General features: G+C 40.7%; 1 protein-coding gene across 8 annotated transcripts in view; it reads left to right on the top strand.

The window, feature by feature from the left end:
- Nucleotides 1–27,463, top strand: part of NTRK2 (neurotrophic receptor tyrosine kinase 2) — a 187,273-nt gene extending 159,810 nt beyond the window's left edge. For all 8 annotated transcript variants that reach the window (XM_081930494.1, XM_081930500.1, XM_081930501.1 and 5 more), the window contains 2 exons: nucleotides 20,860–21,018; nucleotides 21,267–27,463. In XM_081930494.1, coding sequence (XP_081786620.1) covers nucleotides 20,860–21,018; nucleotides 21,267–21,452 — 345 coding nt within the window. In that variant the 3' untranslated portion in view covers nucleotides 21,453–27,463. The remainder of the gene's footprint in view (nucleotides 1–20,859; nucleotides 21,019–21,266) is intronic.
- The last annotated feature ends 302 nt before the right edge of the window (nucleotides 27,464–27,765 follow it).

Here is a 27,765-nt window from a genome sequence, read left to right on the forward strand (position 1 = left end):
GTGTCTGCAGGCTAAAAGGGAAAACACTGAGCTGACGCTCAGCGGGAGCGGCACATGCACCCTCGCTCGTTCTGTGTTCCCCGGACTCTTGCCTGGCGCCCTCCAGAACTTGGTGCCCTGGCACCCTGCGCCACTTGCCTCTATGGGTAAGACACAGAGTGTTTGCTTTCTATCATGGAAAAATATCCTTCCATAACAGGGTTTTCAAACTCTCTTCTGGGGAATCCTGGAACTCCTCAATGGAAAAAAATAAATCAGTTGTGACAGACCAGCTTCCCCCAAAGCCAGCTTGCCAGTCACTTCTTGTCTTCCCCAGTAGTGGACAAATGAATGCACAAGACTGTTTTAGGACACATTCTAAGGTACGTTTTCAACCCACATGTGACAATGGTGATGCTAGGACATGCCCCAGAATCCTTTGCAACACAGAAGGGGCTCCATTATAAACATATAATGGAGTTTATAGCTCCACTATAAACATTTCTTAAATTTATATACTGCCTTTCATCTGAGGATCACAAGGCAGTTTACAATACAAAAAACACAAAAATACATACCATAGTGACAAACAAAGACAATACACGCAGTTGAAAATGCCATAGATATTTTTATTTTATTTAAACATCCTCAGTGGGCGAAGCAATATAGGAAGGGTTCCTTGATGTCAGAAAGCCTTAAAATCAGAATCTTAGGTTGTTTGTAGTTTATAGTGCCCACTGTGGAAGTAGGAGAGAAAAGAGAGAAGCAACGCAGAACTAGATGGGTAAAATACTACTACTTTATTTGTCATAATTCAAATTAATTTGGCCTAAAAAGGAAAGGCCTTGACCTTCATCTGCCCAGTTGCTGAGAGGTGGTTTCTGCACCAGCCTTGCCTGGCTGCTAGGTAAACTTTGAAAGAACAGTAGCAGACAGAGGTCCAACTCAGGCGAGTCTCTGTGCCCTCAGCCATTCTTCTGGGGTGTGGTTAAGCCTTCTTTCAGTTGCTAAATTGGCCCGGTGTGCCCAAAGCCCCCAGGACCTCTTAGTTAACCTTCCTTTATTGCAGTGTGTCCAAAGTTGCTTCACCCCAAGGCCCTAGTTCCCTTCTAAAGCAGAAGTGGGACAGTGATATCCCAACATTTCCCTGAACCAACATGGGAGGAAATGATTGTCTTGATAAAGACAAATAGAGATAATGATCCTATCCTGGACATGGACAGGACACTTGCGATACTGAGGCTAACGACATGTCCTGTTGATCCCCATCCATTATGATTGATGAAATCAAGTAGGAGGGGATTGACTAGGAGTGGTAAACGCCACACAACTTGAGGGAGTTATGTCCACCACCTTGAAAGAGGTCTCCTGAAGAGGTCCTCCTAGGACCAAGAGGTTTTAGGAAATGTTCACCCAGTTTCTAGTATTCCCTTCATGGGCAAGATGATTGAGAGGGTGGTGGCCAGCCAGTGGCAGGTGTGTCTGGAGGAAGCAAATTATCCAGACCTCTGGTTTTAGGTCTAGTTTTAGCACCAAGACAGACTCTGTCACCTTGACCAAGCTATGCGAGAGGGACAGAGTGTGATCCTGTTGGTTCTCCTTTATCTCTTTAATCTCTTAGTGGTTTTTGACACCGTTGATCAAGGTTTCTGGAACAACTCAGGAGGGTGGGGGTTGGAGCCATTGTATTACAATGGTTCTGTTCTTGCCTGCAGGGCATTTAGGCCACGGGGTCCTCAAGGGGTCTATTCTGTCTCTTATGCTTTTCAACATCTATATGAAACCATTGGGAGTTGTCATTCAGGGATTTGGAGCATGGTGTCTTCAGCATGCCGATAATATGCAGCTTTATCTCTCCGTTCCATTTATACCAGAAGAGGCTGTGAAAAATTTGGATCAGTGCCTAGAAGCAGTGATGGGCTGGATGGGGGCCAGTAATCTGAAGCTGAATCCTGATAAAATCCAAGTGCTGTGGGTGGGTGGTTCTCGAGTCCTGGAATTAGGTGAGTGATCTGTGGGGTGAGTTGCACTCCCTGTGAAGACACACTCATGGTCTGGGAGTGCACCTTGATTCAGATCTGTCACCGGAATCCCAAGTGGCCTCAGTAGCTAGAGTTGATTTGTTTTTCGTTTGACAGCCATAGCTGTTTCTGAGCCAGAATAGCCAGACTGCAGTAGGCCATGCTCTAGTGACCTTGCATTTGGGCTCCACACATATGCTCCATGTGGGGCTGCCCTCAGTGACAGCCTGGAAGCTGCAGCTAGTGTGGCAGACCAACTGGACAATGTGTCACTGGTCTTGAAAACACAATACTGGCTGCCAGTGAACTACCAGGCCCAGTTCCAAGTACAAGGCCCTAAACACTGTGGGAGCGAAAACATCACCTCCTGCAATATCTTTTTTTTAAATATGATATTTATTAAGAATTTCAAGATTACAAAAAAAGAAGAAGAAAAAAGGAAAAAAAGATACATAAAAACCAATACAACACAACAACAACAAAAAAGAAAAATACAAATCCCATATTACATATCTTTCATTTGCTTGTTTCCTTGACCTCCTCACACCTCCCTTTTTGTATTCTAGCTTAATTAATTATTTCAGCAAATTCTTTCCCTCTTTTTCAATTATTACTGAATAATTTATCTTAACAGTCTAACCTTTTAATTAACTCAGCAAATCCTTTCCATCTTTCACCATATTCTGTTATTCAATTTGCCTTACTTTATTTAACCTTATCTTACCGTAAAATACCTTAAAACTTAAAACTTAATGCTTATTTATACATAACTCCTTATATCATTTCTACTAAAGCCAGACAGTTTCATTCCAACATTTTCCCTATTATTCATTAATTTTACACTAATTCCCAAAATAAAAGTTTTTCTTTATAAACTTTCTTCCAATTTTCATCCAACGTCCCTTCTTCCTGGTCTCGGGTTATGTCAGTCCTTACTGTCCATCACCTCCTGCAATATCAACCATCAAAGGCCACATAAACAGCAGGGGTGGCCGCAGCAGGCTGCCTAACTGGTGCTGACTTTCCAGGAGTGGTTCATCTCCACCCCTGTTCCTGCCTTTTAGTGACATTTTAGGGTCACTTCCAGATTCAGCGCCATGCATGCGTGCATGATTATCATTCGGATGTGCATAAATCGGTTGTTGCCTGTATTTAGGCAGAATTCTAAAGCAGGCCTGCTTACCCAGGTATCTGAAGTCTCTTGCATCCTTGGAATTAATTAGCTGGGAAGATATTTGAAGGTTTTGCTTTTTTTAAAATCTCTGTATTGTTTATACTCTTTGTGTTGTTGTTTGGGAGGAAGGTTGGGTAAAAGTATGATCAAAGCAAGACATTGATCAACTGCAAAAGACACTGGAACGTATAGTAAGCTTGTGTCTTTTTACTATTGAAACTGCATATTTGCCACTGAATGTTGTATCAGCTGTTCATTTGCCCGATCTGTGTATCTCTTAGCTCTGCGGTGCATAGTGGAAAAGCAAGTGTTGGTTACCAGTGTCTACATAACCATCTTTATTAATGTGTTAGTAACCGGCACTCCATGACGCCTGCACTGATTTGCTGAGATATTAGTTTGCATCCAAAATTATTGTCTGCCGCTTGCCTGTTTACATGGCAAATAGGCCCGGCCCCTTCTGCTCTGTCAGATTGTTAATGATATTCTGCACTCTGTCGGCACAGCTATTAAGAGATGCTGCAGGGACAACTGTGGAGAGAGATAACCTTTGGATAATTGGCATGTTGTGCTGTTGCATGGTGCTAGCTACAAAGGCTTTGTTTGTTTGTTTGTTTGTTTGTTTGTTTGTTTGTTTGTTTAGAGCCTCTCTGAAATCGTACAACAGACAGGCTGGCAAAGTACTTCTATTGTCCAGTGAAGGAAACATGTAAAAACATGATAGTTCTTTTTAAAAGCAAGCCCACTATGTCTTAAGACACGAATGACATACAGCATTTTTTCCCTTTCTTATTCTGTGAAAGAGAAAACAGAATGATAAATTATGAGCATCAGATTCGGTTGGCATGCAAACCCCAGATCTTGGCAATAAGTATTTATCCCACCCACCCCCCAAGAGTTTTTTCAACATTTTGCAAAATTGCAGCCTTATACAACTGAACTTCTTCAGTTTCAACTGAGTTTGGTGTTCATACTGACGGGGGTCATATCCTTCTTTTGCTGAGGTCTGGGGTGTTTTTTGGCTGCTCACAGTGTTATTCCCTTAAGACAGGAAGTTTCCCATTCTTTCTGTTTGGCACCTGACTCATTAGCATTTATTTCAGGGGGATTTACAAACAGCAACTTTGTAGGTATTCTTGAATTCACTAGGAGAAACTCAGTTTGGTTCCCATTTGAAAGCAAGCTTCCCTCAATCACACATTACTAACTAACTGGGATGGTGTTTTCCTTTTATATAAATCCTCTGTATATATAATTCCACAGCCCTTATCATTTCTGTAGGCTTAAGAGGCACAAAATCCCACTATGGTCCTATATAAATCAAGCCTAAATTGTCTGCACACATCCGAAGTAAGTGCTACCATATATAGACTACAAGACATATTGTAATTCTTGTTTTCCCCTCAGTACACATCACAAATTTAGTACGCTGATCCAATCAAAACTGGTAAAATCTGTTAAAACTCACTCTGAAGTCAGTTTGCAAGTGGTTTGTATTCCTAGGTCTCTAAGCAATTATCAGCTGATTTGCACTGACAGCCAGCCTTCAAAAGGGGTTCAGCGGAGCCCCTTCTGAGTTGTCAAATGACATCAGATGATTGACAGGTGGCTGGCCCCATCCATCTGACAAATTTGGCCTGCAGGAGAAGGGGAAAGGAATGATCCGGCTTACAATCATAGAATTGCAAAGTTGGAGGGGATCACAAGGATAATCAAATCCAACCCCCTTCAATCTTTTGCCCAACATGGGGGTTGAACCCTCAGCCCTGAGATTAAAAGTCTTGTGCTCTACTGACTGAGCTATCTCACAGGGCTTGCCTGCGTTAACATCACTGCATAAAACACCTTACTTTCATTTACATACATTTCATGGTCACTGAGAAATACCTCGTTTTGTGGGGATGGAATTTCAACGTGTCATTTGCTATCGTTTGTTAAAGCAGTTCTGGATTTCATCAGACACCTGCCTGCAAAGGACAGGTCCCCTTTTTCTTGGTAGCCATTTGTCTACTCAGAGTTCCTTTTAAAAAAAATATATTATTGAGATTTTACAAAAAATAAAAGTTTACAGAAGGAAAAACTAAGAAAAAGAAAAATACAAAAATTAAGTAATAAAGATTACAAGATAAAAATAAAAAATAAAAAGAAATCCATTTTTAAGTATCTTTGAACTCATTTGCTTGTTTCGTTGACCTCCTCACACCTCCCCTTTTTGTATTCCCATTTACATAATCAAATCAGCAAATCCTTACCCTCTTTCATTTATCTTAACTTTAAATCTTAACATAATATCAAATATTTTCATATGTTATCAATCCATTCTTGCATATTCTTATCAACTTTGTTGCTAATGCCACTTATTTTCAATCCAACATCATTTTAACATTCATTAATTTTACAGTATTTCTGCAGATAGTCTTTAAATTTATTCCAATCTTCTTCCACCAGCTCTTCTCCCTGGTCTCGGATTCTGCCAGTCATTTCCGCCAATTCCATATAGTCCATCACCTTCATCTGCCACTCTTCCAGAGTGGGTAGATCTTGTGTCTTCCAATACTTTGCGATGAGTATTCTTGCTGCTGTTGTTGCATACATAAAGAAAGTTCTATCCTTCTTTAACACCAATTGGCCGACTATGCCCAGGAGAAAGGCCCGCCCTAAGTTCCTTTTGTGCTTGCAGGGCCAGAGATATGAGAACCCGGTATCTTTTCTAGCACAGATGGGAATGCAGCTGGGGGTGGGGAGATTTAGGGAGGACAAGTGACTGGAAAGGCAATGCTTAATCTTCCCCTTTCCCCTCCACTTCATTCAAAGTCACCTACAGCTGCCTTGCAGGATAAAAGAAAGCCCTGAGGGGAAACACTTTGAGTTCCTCCCAAAACCAGTAAAGTCTTCTTATCAACATGTAACACACACACCCCCACTTAAGAGTAAGTGTAACTAAGTAAATATTAAGGTGTGTATATATTAGATAATAGAAGCAATCACAGCTTCTTTGGAAGAGGTACACTTTCTTCCGCGATGGGAAGAAGTCCAACCCCTTTTGAATGCCAGAAAGTCAAAGCCTGTCACAAATTAAGCCACAACAAAATATAACAATAGCGCAGGCACACACAAATGAATGGAAAATAAAACTCGGATACTTGTACTCCGCACTGACCTGTATCAGGTTGTTTATTGCACCATAGGAATCTGATTTTGTCTGTCACCAGGTTGACTCAAAATAAGCAAACCTTCCCAGTGTTTACCAAGAAGGTGTAACCTACTGAGCTTCTGCACGCTCCTCTAAGTGATTGGAGGCTTAAAGGGTGCTCTACACTGGGGTTGTTTTCTGCTTTGGTAGCAAGCTAATACTTCCTGGAGTAAGCTAACTTTTTCCATAAATGTTATATGTTTTTGCTAGGTTTTAACCTTAGATTCTCCAGCACAAATTGTACTTCTTAGTAGAATGGCAGATTCCAGCACAGTATGAGAGGCTCAGAGCTAGCTACTCCCTGTAGAAGCAAAATTATTCAGTAGACATTTTCTGGGGAATTTATTTTTTTGCCCATGGACCCCACCCTCAGTTTGTTTAAAGGGCCACTTTACAGAATTTTCTCCCTGCCATTTTTGTAGTAGCTGCCTTTTACACAAACACAGAGTGCCCAAGTGCAACAGTCGTGTGTGTGTGTGTGTGCGTGAGAGAGAGAGAGAGAGAGAGAGAGAGAGAGAGAGAGAGAGAGAGAGAGAGAGAGAGAGAGACTGTCTGTGATACTGCCACTGCAAATTTGGAGCTGTGCCGCAATAAATTTGGAGGGGTTCCCCTCCCCGTGGAAAAATTTAGTGAAATGCCCCACTCCATCAGTTTCTCTGCTGACAAATAGGGTAGAGAATTTTGCGAGGCCATCTGTGCACTGCAAAAGAAAGAAAGAAAAGAAATCATTCCTTAGCATGTTGTGTTCTGCCTTCCATCTTACAACCTTTCAATAATCTGTTCCTGGCTTTGGTGCATTGTAGATTTCCTTGTGACTCCGCTGTTTGTTAACGATAATGGCAGTGTAATAAGCCCAAAGGGTGACTTCACTGCCTATTTCTAGTATAAAATGTCTATACATTAAAAAGAGTCGATGTATGGCAACAGGGTTCTTATTCCCCCTTCTTTTTATAAATAATGGCAGCAGGTTTAGCTGCCGATGGAACACTTCAAGCGAGGGATAAGTTGCCTTTCTTTCTCCCCTCAGAAATGGCAGTACTCACAGGCACCTGCAGGTCTCCGCTGTCACTACACAGCTGCATACCTGTGTGGGCGAGTTTTGTGTCGAGGTCTCGCACAGGAAAAGCAGGAGCAGGCTGGTGACGAGTCAAGCAGCTTGCCAAGGCATCCTTGTGGGTGTTTATATTGAACTGTCACAGTTTGAAGGCTTTTTATTAGATGCTATTTTGGCAACTGGTACTCAAATGAAATGAGCTCTTTCCCCCACATGTGCTTTTCAGCTCCGCTCCAACGTCACAGCCTGGTTCGGCCCTTGCGTCATGTCAGAATCTATTCTAGAGGATGACAGAGGGATTTTATTTTTTTCCAGGGGCTACAGGCCTCGTGCCTTATCTTGTGCTAGGAGAAGCTTTACTCCCAAGATTGTAAACAACATTTTCAAGTGTCTACGTTTGACAAGAGCGAGTCCTTTGTTTCCTTGCCTAATGAATAGGTAATGAAGGAAAGACCATACATGGTATAATTAGTAGTGTGTTGTAACTTTAGATTTGAGGACGTCTATGCATATGTATTGCTTTAACAGATAACAGCTACAGTATGTATATTAGCAGGCCCACCCTTTTGGGCTTTGCTCAGCTTTTGGAGAATGATCGCACTGAGCCATTATTGCTAGCGATAAACACCCTTTGTTTTCTCACCACCGCATGGAGATTTCCTTCAGCCTCAAACGTTAATTTTGCTACACAGCACGGTGGTTGCCTTTATTTTTAGCCTACCTTCGTTGACTCCCCATCCCCGCAGTATTCTTAGTTCATTTACCCCAGAGTTGTTGGACATAAAAATGACATGAAGCAAGGATTGTGTAAAGCAAGGGCTTGCAGACGGATTATGCTGTTGCCTCTGGTAGCAAAGAATGGTATAAGGTGGGAGTGGAGTGAGATTGATCTTCCAAGCTGGACTGGGCCTAGCCAGCATGGCCAGATGTAAAAGTGTGCAGGGCTTCTACACTTTTAATATTTAATTAAAGGTGCAGAAGCCCCAGCACAGCATCTGCCATTGGTGCCAGTTTTAGCACAAAGCTGCCCAAAGCCCATGAAGGAGAGTAGAAGGTAGACCTTGGCCCATAGCTGTCAACGTTTCCCTTTTCTAAGGGAAATTCCCTTATTCCGAATAGGATTCCTCGCAAGAAAAGTTGACAGCTATGCCCTGGCCTAGAAGCCAAAGAGTTTACTACAAGTGGCCATTGAACCACGCTGGAAAATAGTTTCTGGTAGCATCCCTCCACATAGAAAGGAGACTTCTTATGTTATAAATTTGCTTTCATTGCCTGTGTATGTTGACTGTTGTGGGGGAAAGTCTTTTTTTGTTGTTGTTGTCCATCCCTCCCCTTCCCCACTTCTGCTAACTGATCCTAACTTGGCCATGAAAAATAGAAAATACCGTATTTTTCACCCCATAGGACGCACTTTTCCCCCTCCAAAAATGAAGGGGAAATGTCTGTGCGTCCTATGGGGTGAATGCAGGCTTTCGCTGAAGCCTGGAGAGCAAGAGGCATCGGTGTGCACCGACCCCTCTCGCTCTCCAGGCTTCAGGAAGCTATCCACAAGCCTTGCAAGCCCGACGGGAGTTCCCGCGGGCTCACAAGGCTTGCGGGCAGCAGCCTGCAGCCCCGGCGAGTGTCCGCAAGCCTTGCGTGCCCGGCGGGAGGTCCTGCCGAGCGCGCGAGGCTTGGGGCGGCAGCCTGCAGCCCAAAGCACACGGAGCCCTCCGGAGGGTGCCCTGTGCTTCAGGCAGGTGTGCACAAGGTTTGGGGCGGCAGCCGCGGCTGGGGGGAAATAAATTTTTTTTATTCATTTCCCCCCCAAAAAACGAGGTGCGTCCTATGGGCCGGTGCGCCCTATAGGACGAAAAATACAGTAGATCTGCAATGAGAACATAGCAAATCTTCTATAAAGAAGAAACCAATATGCTATGGACACTATCTTTTGTGAGCAATTGGGAATTTGTTGGGTGATCCGTACAGAAGCATATAGAAATTCCAAGCCAATCCCTTGAGGGCAAAAATGTTCCATTCTAGGTGATGGTAATTTTAAGTTTTGCACAGGTAGGAGGCAAGAAGGAGCCCTGAAACTCTGGATCCAATAAAATCCTTGCCCTCTTATACTAGGCACCTGTAGAATTATTGAAGGAAAAGTACCCTATTTTTTGCTCTATAAGACTCACTTTTCCCCTCCTAAAAAGTAAGGGGAAATGTGTGTGCGTCTTATGGAGCGAATGCAGTCTGCGCAGCTATCCCGGAAGCCAGAACAACAAGAGGAATTGCTGCTTTCACTGCGCAGCAATCCCTCTTGCTGTTCTGGCTTCTGAGATTCAGAATATTTTTTTTCTTGTTTTCCTCCTCCAAAAACTAGGTGCGTCTTGTGGTCTGGTGCGTCTTATAGAGCAAAAAATACGGTATTTGTTTAGATGGCACTGCAATGAATGGAAGAGCATGGTGAAGGAAGGTGAATTTGAAAGCTCTGGTTCAGGGGAAAAGCAGATGTCACCCTTCTTAATTCCTGTGCCAATCTTGGAACAGTGGCTTTATTATCGCTGTGCATTGTGAGTTTTAATTTAGAGTCTCAGGCATCTCAGGAGTCTGCCCTCACAAGTAGAGATGTTGTTTTTGGCACCAAGATTTGAAAGCTCAACGAATAGTTCTCTGCAGCTGTAATTTTAATTACATAGAAACTCTCTGCTGCCTTCTGCGAAGCAACCACCCAGAGTCTTAGAGGAATCCGGAGAACTGCTGGGCACCGGCAGGTTAAATTACAGTTATTAGGAGGAAGTTATTTAAAGATCAAAGTTGACTGTCTTCTGAGGAGCGAAGCCTCCGCTTCCCCCCGAAATGCAAACCAAACAAAATGTTTGCTTATCATCCCAGACTTCCTCTTGTTTATTGCTGCTTGCCTGCAAACTCCAATGCGTTGTACTATTACCCTCTTATCTGCCAAAGAAATATACTTTTATTGTGAGGCCCCCCCCCCACCCGCCATTTGTTTCCCACCCTATCCAGATGGCTGAAGGCAGGTAACAAGGTCAATAAGGAGTCGTGCTGGTGTGAGTTGTGGGAATGAAACTGAACCAGAGCCCAAACTTAGAATGAACCATTTATTTATTGAATATGGTCCTCAGATTCCTGGAAAACAGGAACTGTTAAATAGAGTTCAGTAAGGGCTGGTTCACACATACAACATCACACCATGGACCCTTCCCCTCCCCCCTTGCATTTTCTGATTTACAAATAACAATAAATCACAGTATATTGAGCTATAGTTTATTAAACCATGGTTTAGCATTATGTGTGAGCCCTGCCCAACAGCTTAAATAGGATTTATTTGCTGCAAGCCAACTGTGATATGAAGCCATAGTTTGTGGTTTGTTTGCTAATGAACCTTCATCTGTTTTTACTATGGCTTGGCATTCCATGTGAACATAACACATTAACCCCACCCAAGAGCTCTCCAAACTACAAAGATGTGAAGCAAGAGCAGCTAGAAAACAAACCATATTTTGGAGCAACAAATCTTGATTTGTTTCATTGTCCATGGAACAACTTGTTAATAACTCATGGTTTGTAAAACAAACCATTACATATATATTTTTTAAAATAAATTGCTTAGTATTATGTGCAAAGTGGGCCAACGAATTACTTTCTCTTCCATGCAGTCCATAGTGTGCCAACAAACTGTGCACATACACTCGAAAACCAAGATGACAAACCACATTGACACTGTGACTTCCTGTCTTTATTTGGAGGGCAAATACAAATTTGATGATTCAGGTGTAACTGCAAACTATGATGTGGCTGAGAAAGGCAGTAACTCAACAGTTCATGAAGGTGGTAGGAAAGAGGAAGTGCAAGGCTTGTTCACACATTGCTAAACTGTAGTTACACCTGAAGTTAGGTAAAGGTAAAGGGACCCCTGACCATTAGGTCCAGTCATGGCCGACTCTGGGGTTGTGGCACTCATCTGGCTTTATTGGCCGAGGGAGCCGGCGTACAGCTTCCGGGTCATGTGGCCAGCATGAATAAGCCGCTTCTGGCGAACCAGAGCAGCACACGGAAACGCCGTTTACCTTCCCGCCAGAGTGGTACCTATTTATTTACTTGCACTTTGACGTGCTTTTGAACTGCTAGGTGGGCAGGAGCAGGGACCAAGCAACGGGAGCTCACCCCGTCGTAGGGATTCGAACTGCCGACCTTCTGATCGGCAAGTCCTAGGCTCTGTGGTTTAACCCACAGCTCCACCCGTGTCCCACATCTGAAGTTAGCCCAAGTTTATTGTTAACCCCAAAAGTATGCTTCGGTATTTCGCTAAGGTACTTCAAGTGTCTTTACTGTGAACGGTGAGGGTGCGGTGGGCAGTCCTGTTTTGAAGAACTTTGTTATTAAAGCTTATTTTCAATAAATAATAATATTTAGCTTCCTGAGAAGAAACACTCTCAATTAGACTTAGACCACTAGCAGCAGGAATTTGAGACAGTCCCATTGTTCAGAATGGCAGCATCTGTAGCTCCTCTGCCCTAGCCATCCTGCCTACAAATGACTGAGCAGGATAAAATGATGATTGTACAGTGCATTTATTCCAACTGTGAGTTGCTCTCCAAGTCCAATTTATTTTTAAAATTTGGATCCTGCCCCTGCAGGGGACTGCATGTGAGCTCTGGCAAATACCTCCAGCTCAGCCTTATCCATTGCCCCTTAATCACCCCACTGGCAGAGGGTCTTGCCCACCTGTCGAGTCAGCTTCCCTCTGGTTCTGATTTTTATGATTGGGTAGCACCTGTAGATCTCTCAGGCATCATTTGAATTGACTCAATAGTAATAGCAGATCTGAAAGCGCAGCAGGATTCAACTTTGGACTCTATTGCGATGTTGCAAATGCAGAGAAGGGAGAATACCCTAAGCTTCAGAGGACTAACAGAGGACACAGAGGAAATAATTGAGAAAAAAATCACAAAAGATTAGGAGCTTGGTTAGACCTAGAAGAAGCAGAAGTAGCACAAGAAATAGAAAAAGCATTTAGAGTCAAATCTAATGTAGCAAAAGCAAATAACTGGCCGGCTGACTGTTTAGTCTCTTTTAACTCTATGGATTTCAGAAATAGAATTTTACAAGCTAGTAACAAGAAGAAATTCAAGTCGGAAAGAAATGATATTTTCGTCCACAAGATTATCCCAAATCGATTGATAAAAAAGAGAGAAGCTTACAAATCTCTAACAGAGGCACTAAAGGCAAAGGCAGTGGACTATAGGTGGGAGTACCCTGAAGGCATCTCCTTTTTCTTTAAAGGGAAACGTAGAAAGTGCTTGTCGGCATTAGATGCGGACAAGTTCTGGAAAAAGTACTGGAAAGAGCTCGGAGGGGAAAGGCAATTGTTGGGATAATCAGAGGAAACTGAACAAACAGTTGAGAGTTAGGAGACAGATCTAAGAAGGGAATTTACGTATACTGAGACCTTGAATGTGTAAATTTATTTATTTATTTATTTATTTAATCTGTTGACGTATCATAAGAAATAAAGTATGGATTATAAATTTATTACTTGGAACGTAAATGGTTTAAATGAAAAATCAATAAGGAACAAGGTGAAACATATTCTGGTTAAGCAAAAATATAACCTCATCTGTCTGCAAGAAACCCATGTAGCGGAAAAACATAAAAGAGTATTAATAAATAAAAGATTGGGGCTTCAGTTTATTGCATCAAGTAAAGAAAAAAAGAGAGGGGTGGTAATCTATGTAAAACCTCAGCTGGAGCCAAAACTGCTTTACAATGATGAAAAAGGTCGAACAGTGATTATAGAAGTTAAGATCAATAATGAAAAGTGATAGTTATTGGAATTTATGCACCAAATGAAAGAAAATCTGAATTCTATCAATTCTTGGAAGAAAAAGTCATAGAATATTTAGGGGGGGGGGAATTATATTATTAGGAGATTTTAATGGAGTAGTCAATCCAAACATGGACAGAACAATAAAGAAGAAAGAAAAGAGGCAGAACAAACTCCCAACTACATTTTTCCAATTAATAGAACTCCTGAATTTGTTTGACGCTTGGAGGTTTAAGAATCCAACAGAGAAAGAATTTACACATTATTCAGAGCCACATAAATCGGCAGGACGAATCGACGCGATCTGGACAACAAAGGATTTATTAAATAATATTACAAAAGCAGAAATCCATCCAAGGACAATTTCAGATCACAGCGTGGTCTGGGTTAACTTTAAAGGAAAAGAAGAAAAGATTAAAAGGTGGCAACTTAATGAGAGTATGTTAAACGATGAAAAAACTGTACAGAAGGCCAAGCAAATCTTAGAAGAATATTTTAAGTTTAATTTAAATAAAGGAGTAGATCTAGAGATGGTTTGGGACGCGGGTAAAGCCGTCATAAGAGGCTTCTTTATCCAACAAAACGCATTCCAAAGGAAAATAAAGGAGAAGAAGAAAATGGAGATCTGGGAGGAAATTAGAAAAGAGGAAAGGATCCTTTTCCAAAAACCAGATGATGAATTAATTAAGCAAAATATAAAAATTTTACAGACGCAATTCACCATGATAATAAACGAAGAGATAGAATGGAAGATAAAATGGTTGAGACATAGAAATTTTGAGTTTGCAAATAAACCTGGTAAACTTCTGGCCTGGCAATTAAAGAAGAAAAAGGAAGATAGAATTATCAATAAAATTAAAATTGAAGACAAATGGATTTAAGAACCGAAGGAAATTAGTAAAAACTTTGCTAGTTATTTCGGAAAACTATACAAAGAAGGCCCAGAGACTCTAGAAAAAATAATTGATTATTTGGGCAAAAATAAACTACCAATAATACCTAAGGAAAAAGCTGAAATCTTGAACTCACCAATAACAGCTATGGAGGTTCAACAAGCTATACAGAGATCAAAATTAGGAAAGACACTGGGCCCAGATGATCTCGCAGCTAATTACTATAAAAAGTTAGAACAAGCATTATTTCTTCCCATGAAAGACCTAATGAATAATATTCTGGCAAATGGAAAGCTACCGAAAACCTGGAAGGACAGCTTTATTACTCTTATCCACAAACAGGGAACAGATGCCTCAAACATGGCCAATTACAGACCCATTGCACTGCTAAATAACGATTACAAGATATTCGCAGACCTTCTTGCAAATAGATTAAAAATGGTGCTGAAAGAGATAATTCATAAAGATCAAACCGGATTTCTTCCCAGATGATTTATGCAATCCAATATTAGATGTGTGATTAATGTATTAGAATATTTGGATATTAAAATTGATAAACCAGCAGCTATTATGTTGGTGGACGCTGAAAAAGCTTTTGACATTGTGTCCTGGAAGTTTATGAAAAAATTAATGGAAGAAATCGGACTGGGAGAAAATATTTGTAAAGGAATAAATGCCATCTATTCGGAACAATATGCAAAATTGATCATCAACGGAAGAATTACTGAGGAGTGCAAAATAAACAAGGGAACTAGACAGGGCTGCCCACTGTCACCATTGATATTTATCTTGGTGATGGAAGTCTTGAACAATCAGATAAGAAAGGATCAGCTTGTTAAAGGCATCACTCTGGGAAACAAAACATATAAAATTAAAGCTTTTGCGGACGATTTACTTGTTATGACTGAAAACCCTAAAGAAAGTCTGAAAAGAGTGCTGGAATTGATTAAAGAATTTGGAGAAGTAGCAGGCTTTAAGCTGAATATAACAAAAACAAAAATGCTTGTTAAAAATGTAACCATGGAAGAAAAGGACGACTTAGAAAAAATATTGGGCCTGAAAATCTCCTCAAAAGCGAAATACTTGGGTATTTGGATCACCCCCAAGAACATAAACCTATTTCAGGATAATTACACCAAAACCTGGTTAGAGATTAGAAAAAAAATTGTAACCTGGAGTAAACTAAAATTAACATTTCTGGGTAGGATTTCCATTATAAAGATGAATGTGCTTCCAAAATTAATCTTTTTATTTCAAATGATTCCAATACTGGGTGAAGCAGGTTGTCTCAAGATATGGCAAAGAGAAATTTCCAAATTCCTGTGGGAAGGGAAGAAACCTAGGATTAAACACCTGATCTTAATAGACATAAAAGAGAGAGGAGGCTTTTCCCTATCCGACTTAAAACTTTACTATGAGGCAGCCTGTTTCACCTGGCTAAAAGATTGGTGCACGTTGCAGGATCCGGACCTCCTGGACCTGGAAGGTTTTGACAACCGCTGGGGATGGCACGCCTACCTGATATATGGAAAGGCGAAAATTCATAAAAATTTTACCAACCATATAATAAGAAAATCACTCTTTGCTGTATGGGAAAAATATAAAGACCTGATGGAGCCTAAAGTCCCGTGGTGGACTTCTCCAGTAGAAGCCATAGCAGTAAAACGGAAAAATACTTAGGAAAGCTGGCCAACATATAAAACACTTCTAAAAAATGAACACATCTCAGACTGGTTCCAATACCATCAGTTATTTGAAAAATTTAAATCTGAAAAACAAAAGGGGTTCTCAGTAGAAATTTCCCAATTCAAATCTGATCTTATAAATTCTAAAAGAAAAACTCTTTCCAAAATGTATTGACTCCTCCTTGACTGGACAGTCAAGGAGGAGGAGGTAACAGTGGCAATGGTGAGGTGGTCCCAGGATTTTGGCCATTCAATAACCAAGGCCCAATGGGAAAATTTATGGAAGATCAATTGGAAATTCACAAATTGTTACACGATTAGAGAGAACTTTCAAAAAATGCAACATCGATGGTATCTAACACCATGGAAACTTTCAAAAATGTATAAAAATGTGTGAAGTAATTGTTGGAGATGCGGTGAATCAGGAACATTCTACCATATGTGGTGGATATGTAGGAAAATACAGGTATTCTGGGAGAGTATCCTCGCAGAACTGCAAAAAATGCTAAAGATCTCTTTCAACAAAAAACCAGAGGCCTACCTCCTGGGAATAACAGATTTGGATATTCCACAAAAGAGGAAGGGTATCTTTTTATATGCGACGGCGGCAGCAAGAGTTTTGATCACAGCAAAATGGAAGAGTAATGAAATCCCCTCTATGCAAGATTGGATCCAAAAGCTGACAGAATATGCCGAATTAGATGGTTTATCAGAAAAAATAAAGAACAAATCAAAACAGGAATTTGTTTCAAAATGGGAGGTTTTCAAAGATTATCTGAAAAATAAATATAGTAGTTTAAATTCTGTTGCAGCATTCGAGGAAGTAATAATTCCAAGGTAGATATAAGAAATTAGATTTATTGAGAATAAGTTAAATTATGTTAAAAGTGTGTATTGGCAAAAAGTAATAAGAATTTGAAATATGGAATAGACGGGAGGTTGGGTCTTTAGTGTCAAGACCAATAGATGTTTTGTTTGCTAAGAAAATTATGTGTCTATGGTTATTTTTTTTGTAATTTGTGTGTAATTTGGTATTTGTGTTTTTTTCATTTTTTTCTTGTTGTATAAATAAAAAACTTAAAAAAAAAGAATTGACTCAATAGAATGTTTTCACAGATTGGCATCTGTACTGCTTACATCTTGTACCAGTGGCAGGAACACATTTATTCTGAGTCATTAAACTTCCCCAGACGCAGGAAGGAATCTCTGCCTTTCAGGGGTTGCCACCGTGGTAAAGGAAAGAGAAGTAGATTTGCTGGTCTATTTTGTTTTCTGCTAGTTTCTTGCGTAGTAAGCAGGGTGCGCATGCAATATAATAATGTACCATTTCAGCAGAATGTGTTGGTGGGATATATGTGTGAGAGTTGATCTCTTGGCCATAATAAATCTGTCAGGACCCTAAACCCATGAAGGAAATCCCCCTCTTTTTGCCTGTCTTCTAGCCTGATGTACCTTTTTGAAATTCACCAGCAGTACGCTCGAGATGTTGATGTGGTGAGGTTTGCACATTCGGAGACTTAGTTTCCATGGTAGCAAGCCTTATGTGCAAGTCAGGGGAGCAGCGAGCAGAGAGGGAGGAGAGAGCAATAGGAAAAGAAATCATTAAAGTGTGTCAATTAGTATGCAGTGCCATAGCTGTCTTTACAGCACACTCCCTCAAAAGCAGGCAGTGTTTTCTACCCTTGCAGAAGCAGAGTGGGCATGAATGGGAAGAGAATGAGTTTTCTCGTTTAAAACTAATGGCATGCCGAGCTGAATGACAGATCACCATTACACCAACATTAATGCGTCTTTGTAACAGGGAGTGAAGAGCTGATAAGGAACACCAGATGAGTATCTTCCAGACCAAATATCCCCTTCTTACCTTTTCTGCCCTCTCAACCAGAAAATATTGCACCGATTGGAAAAAACAGTTCATCGTTTTGGAGAAAACATTCCTTTCTTTTAGCCTTCGTAAGCAGGAATTGTGGGGAGGGCAGAATCTGTGGTATTTGTATATTTGACAATACCACAAATTAAAAATCTCAAGACCGAAATGAGTAATATTCCTGTGCATAGAACATTGCCCACATTGGCTTACAAGGAAGTAGTGAATGCTGGAACAGCATCAATATGAGATGCTGAATTATATCTGTCTATTTAGAGCGATAGCCAAACTGTGATCATTAAAAAGCCAATGAACTAACTCTGAAGAGAGAGGGGATCAGAACCATGAGGGTTCATGTTTACCAATATGAATCACTGTTTAGTGTATAAAAGGCTATACAACTTATATCTTGTTTATTAGACAACAGCTGTTCATAAGCTTAGCATGAGGTATCATAGAATTGTAGACTTGGAAGGGAAGAAGAAGAAGAGGAGTTTGGATTTGCTATCCCGCTTTATCACTACCCTAAGGAGTCTCAAAGCGGCTAACATTCTCCTTTCCCTTCCTCCCCCACAACAAACACTCTGGAAGACTCCACAGTGCAGAAGTTCAGTGCAAGAAAACTGATTAGGATGATGCAGTAGAGGGGGCTGGGAGTTAAGTAGCTTAAGTGCCTTAATTGTATGTATGTGTGTGTTTATATCTATAGTAAAGGTAAAGGGACCCCTGACCAGTAGGTCCAGTCGTGGCCGACTCTGGGGTTGCGGTGCTCATCTTGCTTTATTGGCCAAGGGAGCTTCCGAGTCATGTGGCCGGCATGACTAAGCCGCTTCTGGCGAACCAGAGCAGCGCACAGAAACACTGTTTACCTTCCTGTCGGAGCGGTACCTATTTATCTACTTGTATTTTGACGTGCTTTTGAACTGCTAGGTGGGCAGCAGCAGGGACCGAGCAACGGGAGCTCACCCCATCGCGGGGATTCGAACCGCCGACCTTCTGATCAGCAAGTCCTAGGCTCAGTGGTTTAACCCACAGTGCCACCCGCGTCCCGTTTATATCTATAGTTATGAAGAAAAACATTTCTGTTGTTAACTTGAGGCAGCCCAAGATCTTTATGTAGCGATTGTATGTGTTTGGCTATGTATCAAATGAGGCTCCCACATTTAGTGTATGTTATTCTTCTGGAATATCTAACTCTAGGGAAGCTAATAAGAGGAAGGGTGCCCTTCTTTTTCTAATAGGCATTTACATTTCTTACGATAGCGAGAAGCTTAAATCACAACAAAACCTCAATAAAAGAGCGAACCGTGTTTTACAACCAGCTTTCATTAATTTTTTAAAGACTGTCCCATAAAACCCACGGAGCCAAAGCAGTCATAGATGCCACGTGATGAACAGGCTTAAGAGCCACTTAATATTTAATGAACCAAAAGCCTCTAGCAACTAATAATGTTGTAATGGTGCTTGCCCTTTGCTCTGGTGTGTAGCCACAGATTTCGAAGGGTCTCTCTCTATTTTTTCAACCTCCTAATGAATGCTCACCCACCCACTGAGGAAATGCAGCCAAGGATAGCAGTTTGCTTTCGCAGTGCATCTTAGAGCAAGGGTCAGAAACTGAATGTTGTATTTGTGTCCGGTGTGCATATTGGCAATGCATTAGTAACACTATACTCTCCACACAGATCTCGGCCACAGATCATATTAGTTCAGTTATGGGTATTTTTACACATCCTGGTTCTGACACCCTTGATACCGATCCTTCATGTGTTCTGGAAGCCCCCAGATGTCTCAGGAACATCAGAGAGGAGCGGCCGGTCTGCTTCATTCATGTTATATCCCAGATGTGTCCAAGGAAAGAGTGTAGCTGGCTGTTCCTAGAGCCTAGATCAGCCTTTCTCAACCTGTGGCTCCCCAGATGTTGTTGAACTACAACTCCCATCACCCCTAGCTAGCAAGGCCAGAGCTCAGGGATGATGGGAGTTGTAGTCCAACAACATCTGGGGACCCACAGGTTGAGAACCGCTGGCCTAGGTGCTAACTGGACTGCTGCACCTTTTCAAGTTGCAGTGCAGAGTAATTCTACCAGCTGTGGCTTCTGCTCTGAAACACGGTGACTTGAGAGCTGAGGCATGTGTATGTTCACTAGGGGATGCCTGGAGACCTCTAGCCAATCCTTTGCTTGTAGACTTTTGTCATTGTTGTGTTCTGGCACAACCAATCTGGAGCAAACAGCCAATGAATGAAAATTGGTGGTAAGCAATTACGGTAAGTTTTACTCAGAGTAAACCTATTGAAGTTAATGGCTCTAATGCAGTCATGACCATTCATTTCAATGGGTCTACTCTGACCACAGTTTAGTTGAATACCACCCACTGTGTGCCTATTTGTGTGTAAGATGCAAAGCTCCTTATTGGAAGTGGCGTAATACCTGGTTTAAGGTGATCTTCATTGATTGCCATGGTCAAATATTCTGTGCAGTGAAACAAAATGAGTAATCCACAAAGTGTTGATACATTTTCTGTCCACCTTATTTAACCAGGAAAGCATTTAAGAACAAATGCAACGGCATATATGCCTTCATTTTAGGGAAGTCAACAATGACTATTTTTTAAGAATAATAATAAAAATAAGAAAACTTTATTTAAATCCTGCCCTCCCCAGCCGAAGCCAGGCTCAGAGCAGCTAACAACAGTCAAGTAATACTGCATCCTAAAATCAATTCATTCTAAAATCAGTTCAAAATCAAATAATAATAAAACACTTCTTCGTGTCTTTAAGTGCATACAGAGGTGCTTTCTAAAAGTAAATCAGTAGCCTTGAATGCTCCAAACATCCATATGCTACTGCTAAACTCTGGCATACAGCTGGAAGAAAATGCTCCATAAATCTTGGTCAGACTTTTGGCTTTCCTGATACTTTGCAAAAGAAGTAAAGGACTGTAGTGTAAAGTCCCTGAAAGTTTCAAAGAATGTTGCCTTGGAAGTGAAGAATCCATCCTTGATGAAGATTGTAGGGGATAACAAGATTGTAGGGGATAACTAATGAGACACAAATTCACAATAACAGGAAATAATATATTGCACTGCAAAACCTTTAAAACATGCATTGTCCCTTTCTCCATATACTTCTTCCCACAAAAACCATTTAAATTCTTTCAAACTCTTCTATCCAGGTTGGTGGACATACCATGTTACCCATCCGTTGGATGCCTCCTGAAAGCATAATGTACAGAAAATTCACCACGGAAAGTGATGTCTGGAGCCTTGGAGTCGTTCTATGGGAAATCTTCACCTACGGCAAACAGCCATGGTATCAGCTCTCAAACAATGAGGTGTGTGCTGTTGTACAAATGATATGCTTTTAAAAATGCAGTCGGGCTGTGGTGGTGAATGGTCTCAAAGGCAGCGTATTTGGCTGGATCCATTTGCTGGAAGTGGGACATTTATAGAAAGATAAGAGTCCAGAAGGGTTTGGCACATGTAAATTGGGAGGTGGGTGACTCTCTCAGGATGTATTGACTAAGAAAGAATAAATTGGCTTGCTCCTTGTCCTTTCTCTTCTCTCTCTCTTTTACTCCAGGTAATTGAGTGTATTACTCAGGGCCGTGTCCTGCAGCGACCTCGCACCTGCCCCAAGGAAGTCTATGATCTGATGTTGGGATGCTGGCAGCGGGAGCCTCATATGAGGCTCAACATCAAAGAAATCCACTGCCTGCTTCAGAACTTGGCCAAGGCATCTCCAGTCTACCTGGATATTCTAGGATAGAAACTCCTGGCACTTCCTCTTACGGAGTGTTTGAATGAATGTGTTCAATTGCCACTAAACTCCATTAAAATGTGTTCTCAACTCTGACAGTATTAAATACAAAGATATGGAGAAGCTTTCAAAGGGCAAGCTGTGTGCATTTCTCCCTCTGTAGACACAGTATTGACTTTGTGACATTACTGACATGTATCTCTTCTCCCCTTCGTTCTTTCTGTGTCTCTGTCCCTGCCCCTCGATTTCTATTCAATCAGGCTTCTGCATTATTATAACTCTGCATAGACAAAGGCCTTAAAAAACCTGACCTGTTATATCAACAGACACTCAGTTTTGCCCATCACAACTAACAATGCCTTGTTGTATTCATGCCTTTGACCTGGATAAAAAAAGGGAAATAATGACTTGAACTTTGTGACTTCTGCTGTATGGATATCTGGAGCTTTCTATGGATTCACCTCTTCTTCACGTGTTTTGGCATCTGGGCAGAAAAACCGAAGACTGGTATTCTCTGTGGGAATCTTGTTTTAGCTGAGATCAAGCCAGAGGGAAAGAAATCAGCAGGTTGTGTAGTCCACTCTAAGGAGAAACTATAGGATCAGATGGCATCCGATATACCACTTTAAAACATTGATGTAATTATTTGGTGAATGGGAAAGAATTCAGTGCTTTCCCCTGGGAAATGTTTAGAGGAGTAAAGGCACATCTAAGTGTGCCGCCATTTTTACACTGATAGATGCATCCATGTGGTCTGTGTAAAAGGCGTTGCCAGGACATCCCAGAATTGCATAGCAATATGCTCCAGCCTTGTTTAACCATAGGGATTTCTGATGTCTCGGAATACTAGCTGATGAGAATCACACATGCGGAGACTGTTGCTGTTCTTAGGTCCTGTTTGTGGGCTTGTCCAGGCATCTGGTTGGCCACTGTGAAAACAGGACGCTGTACTAAGATAGGTATTGGGCCTGATTGAGATAGGCTGTTCTTTCGTTCTGTTCTGATGCCACTGGTACAATTGTTCTCCCGTGAGTCTTTGATAATGCAGGCGAGGGCTGAGGTATATTAAAGTGTAGTATAATTACCAAGGCCAATTCCTAAACTATGAATGCTTCAGTAAGATAGGAGGGAAGCTTCTCTTATATGATGCTGTTCAGACAGCGAGCCCCTGCTGTCGCCCCCCCCCCTTCCTCTTCCCCTTCTCCCTGTGCAAACCCCAACCCAGCATGGTCCCTGTTGATTAATACCCAGCAATTTGTGCTGAAAACAGTTGCTCATCTCATTGTGCACCCAAATAGGCGTAGCAAACTCATGACGGAAAACATATATTTAGTTGTAGGAAGGTCATTAGCTACCTTCAAGCATCTATACATTGTCGCAGGCGCAAGAGGCTGGTACCGAAGATTATATGGCATTTGTGAGAAAACGGGTCCAAGAAGTCTCTAGAGAAACGACAGGACGGTTATTAACTTGGTGAATGATTAAGATTCAGAGTTCGCACTAGTGTCTGCTTGATGAAGTGGTGGTAGTCCGGTCTTTTTTTATTTACAATTGACAGGCATGGTGCGTTTACACTTTTCATCATGGCTGCTGGGCTGAAGAAGGCAAGCTTGTGACACACAAATGTGAAAGGTCTAGGATGTTCATGTCAGGTAATTTTTATTATAAAACCCTTAAGATGAGGTAAAATCAAAGTCAGTTCCTACCTTTGTGGAGAAAAGTGCTGCAAAAAATAGGGGTTATTTTTTACTTTAAAAAATGGGGTCATAAACGCACAGCTTGTCAATGTTTTATTGTCGTTTTATTTTTAAAATTAAGCACTTATTTTTCTAAGTGTTTCCATAATAGTTTAATATATGTTTTGCTTGCATTTCTTATTTATTAAGGCACTTTCTTTTTGTCCCTCAGTAGCTTGGAAAGAAACTGTTCTTTTACATCTAAATTAAAATAGCAAATGTTAAATAGTGGTGAAGTTGGGCTCTCTTATGTCATTGACAAAGGTTGGTGAAGAATAAATATAACAATGTAACTCTAAAGCCATATATATATATATATATATATATATATATATATATATATATATATATGGCTATATACGTATATATATATATATATATGTTCCTAAATAAGATTTCAATAGGATTTTTTAATGACTGAGGATATTTAATATGAAATGGACTTTGAAGATTATTTTAGTGATTGCTGAGAATTTATTACATGGAAAGAAGAAATGTTGAACACTCAGTCTTATCCATTCTTTCATCCATTCTTTTCAAGAACCACTTTTTAAAAGTGTCATTCTAGTTCATTTCCAATATGTGAAAAATGTGGGAAATAAATCTTGAAATGTCAGAGATCACTAAAAGGCACACCCATCCGTGTATTACATTCCAAAGTCATTTTTCAAAATCTTTGGTTGCTTTAGCACTGCTGAGGCATTGGTTAGTATGATTAGTTGAAAGTGGAATTAAAGGGGAGACTCCAAGCACTGTATTATAAAGGTCCTTTCCAGTGTTAATTAACAGTTTCTTGCTTCTAGGACCTGTCGGTTTTGATTCCAGTAGAGGAAACTTGGCTTTAATTATGCATTTCCTTTTATTTATTTTTCTTTTGCAGTTTAATAGTGAAATAGTGGTATTTCACTATTCAAAAAAGGAAAGGAAAAAATTTAGAGCCTCCCTCTACCCAGCATGAATGGAACTAACACTGTGGCAATTAAAATAGGCTATTCCAGGCACAAAGAACAGGCAGTTCATCCCAAAGCATTAAACAGGCGGGCTCTACAAACAAGAAACTTTAATTAAAGGCACAGGAGCACGAAAAAGCTGCAATTCCACTTTGCCTTTCCTCGCTGGACAAGCTGGTGTTGCAGTTGGGTCTTATAGCTGAGGTGGGTTGCTACAAATCAGGTCTGAGAATATGAGAGAAGAATACAGAAATCACTGGAGAACGCCTGGAATTTTGATAAAGTGTGACCGATCTACAGCTGCCATTCCTAGAGAAAAGGGACCTATACTGAAACAGACCTCATTAACAAAAGTACCCTTATTTCACCTCTCAATACACATTTTTTAGATTCTCAGCTTGAAAAGAACCATGTATATGGTATGATTGCTGAAGGACTGTATACCAAAACAAATGTAAAATTTGACCAGATGGTATCCTCTCCCCACCCCCCTTTCTGGAAAAGCATAAGAGAGTAATTAAAAATACTGTGTTATAGTATAGGGTGCAGTAGCTTACCCATATGCCCATGTTAAAGGACCAAATGTTCTATACAGCCATTGTTCTGTGCCTAAATCTTGGCCTGTACTGCAAATGTGGACCTTAAGTGAATAAAATCTTCTGGCCTTGTAGGAAAGGTGTTAACTAACTAAACGCAACAGTGGCATTTATTCATTCAAGTATAGGTAACTGACAGGAAAATAAGAGTAAGAAATATAATCTAAAATGGGAAAAGAAAGGTTAATCATCTACTGTGTACATATCTGTCATGTTTTTCAACGTTGGCTAACTTTATACACTGAGCAAATATGACAATCAGGCTTATAAATAAGGAGGAAACCTTTCTTGACTATGCTACAATCATATAGATATAATATAAATTAGATATGTGTCTGTGATTGCATACATTGTGTATATATCCACAGTAGATACATACCTGTATATGTGTTTTATAAATATTTGATTTATACATATGCAGACATATGTGATTTTGTGTATATGTATACATTTGTGTACACTGCACATATCTTCTTACTGGTGATGTATAAAAGACAAGTTAGATCAGAAGGCTGACAAAGTATGCTAAGTAACCAAAATCCATTTATCATCCATTTTTCCTTAGGTTTTTTTTTTTAAAAAACCCAATAATAATAATATTGTATGTTTTTCCCCATATTGGTGATCGGTATCTAACCTGCATGCAGTTCTGCCTAACCACATAAATTCTAAAAAGCAGATTAACTAAATGCATAAAAATAGCCCTATTAATTCCTTCCTGACTGGTTGTAAGAGTATCCTTTGGTTCTAAGAGTTTGACTTAGCCTGCCTCATTTTCTTTTGCTATTATTATTTTTCATGAACTTCCATTGTGTGAGTTTTCACATGTCATTTATGCACAGTAGAATTTCTAAGGCTAAGCTGGAAAAACAAAGGTGCCACAGAGAGGGTAGGATGGAATCACTGGGAAAGCAACAGACTTTCCAGTAAGTGCTGCAGCAGCAAGGGAAACCCAGCCAAATGGGTGGGGTATAAATAATAAATCATTATTAAATCATTATTATGAAACTAATGAAGGTTAAGCTTCATCCCAGAGGAGCCCCAGAAGCAACTTTAGTCCACATGGCTTAACATTTTTGGGTTCAGTAGACCTAATTTGAGTTGCCTATCTCAAATGGATATTTGTTGTTGTTGTATATAGTTCAACAACCCCCAAGTCTGAGTGTCATTAGCACAGATGCCAAATGTCATGGTAACCTGAAAACTATAAGGCATAGGAAAGTATTATTCACACCCGTGACTTTGACATGTGCAGCAATTTTAAGCAAAATCTGAGATGATGCAGTTATTTTATTTTTTTAATTGTGATCTGTCATAGAGCAACCCAACTGAAAACGATAACAGTGGTTACCAGACCTCTTTAATGGTTGCGAAAGGTCAAGCTTGAGGGACCCAAAAATGGAGGTCCGCCACTGTGCAGCCGAGCTGAATTTTTGTGAATTTTGTGGTTAAATGTGCAAGTTCAATGCAGGAGAAGTTCTGAATGGGCAATTCTCAAACACTTCTCCTGGACAGTTATCACAGATGATGTGCATCTGTAATCTCTGAGATAGCCCACAGAAGACAGTTCAGGGAAGCTCCAAAGACTTAGGAGCTGTGGAGTTAATCCCTGAGCTCGTCTAAGAAGTTGGAGAACTTTCCCAAGCTCACTGATATAAAACTCTGCAAGAGGCCATTTATCTTGATTAAAGCCTTTCGTGAGCCCATGCGACGATAGGCAGGCCGGGCACAAATTTTATGCAAATCTTTGTTGTATTTTATTATATTGGCAATGCAAAAATGGCAAGCGTACCTGCGGCCTTTAACAAATTTAGCCGGAGGCTTTGTAGACATCTCTCATGTCTAGGCTTCACTTTTTGATATAATTGCAAGGGCACAACTGAAACAACGAAGGCTGTTTTGGCTGAGCAGAACCACAGAAGGAATTTTTGTAGTCTCTTTTCCACCCTCCGTTTCTTCAGCTAGCTTTGGGGGCAAGTGGGCTTTGAAAAGGGACAGGGTCCTGCATTGCGACAGGAAGGCGGCTCTTCTTCTGAATGGGGTTTGTTTACTCTGACACGTAAATCATCATTTATGTCTATAGCCACTCAAAAACAGCAGTCAGTGGGAATCACAAGGTCTGCAGCATCGCCTCTTCGCTCCAACCCCACCCAGGCCATGTAGCCATTTGTTGCCTCAGGCAGAAACTCCCACCCACATGTTCCCTCATAATCCTAAAAAATTACGAGGCGCCAAGCCTCACAATCCTAAACAACAACAACAACCCTGCTGTCTCCTGATTTCTCTCTTTACTCTTTGGAGAGTGGCGTGGGCTTTTGCAGGACAAGCAACTTCCCAAGGAAGCCAGCGGTTGACTAAGAAGACTGTCTTCTTGAGGTGGCCGTTGTCCCTGGGAGCACATTTAAAGCGTTGCCATGGGAACAGAGAGTGCGCCAGAGGGGAGGGCAGCGCACTGTGGCTTGTCACTAAATGTGAAGGTTTAATAGCACACAAAGATGTATTTTTCTTATCAGGGCTGAGATACTGCTGCTCTGATTCGAGCGATCCTCATAGAGCCTTAGGTTAACGCTTGTTTTGATTTCATTTTTATACATTCGTTGCAAATATGAAGCAAAAAAAATTTAATAATCTATATATATGTTGCAGGGAAAACACTGTGAATTTCACGCAAGCAACCAAGTGACTATTTTGCCATCTTTTTAACATATGTCTCAGGAGAAGAATTGGGAATTGATGGTTATATGTTATTTTTTACCGTCTATGCATTCAAAGCCAGGTCGGGGTGGGGGGGCTTGTTCATTTTCTGGGAGAAGATTTAAGAGTGTCAAATGGAGTAAAACTCTGAGCTGGAGCAGCTGGAGCTGTTCGTACCAAGGCTGTTTGACAGGAAGATAGAAGAAAGCAGAAATCAAACATTTTCAGAGACCTACATACAGCTTTTAGGTGTCTTTGTGTAACTAAAAAAATACCAAATGTTGAATAAAACAGCTGAGAATGTTTTGTAAATTAAACCCACACTGGGTTTAATTACATCACAAAT

The sequence above is a fragment of the Podarcis melisellensis genome, assembly GCF_964234715.1.
Source record: "Podarcis melisellensis genome assembly, chromosome: 11".
NCBI lineage: Eukaryota > Metazoa > Chordata > Lepidosauria > Squamata > Lacertidae > Podarcis > Podarcis melisellensis.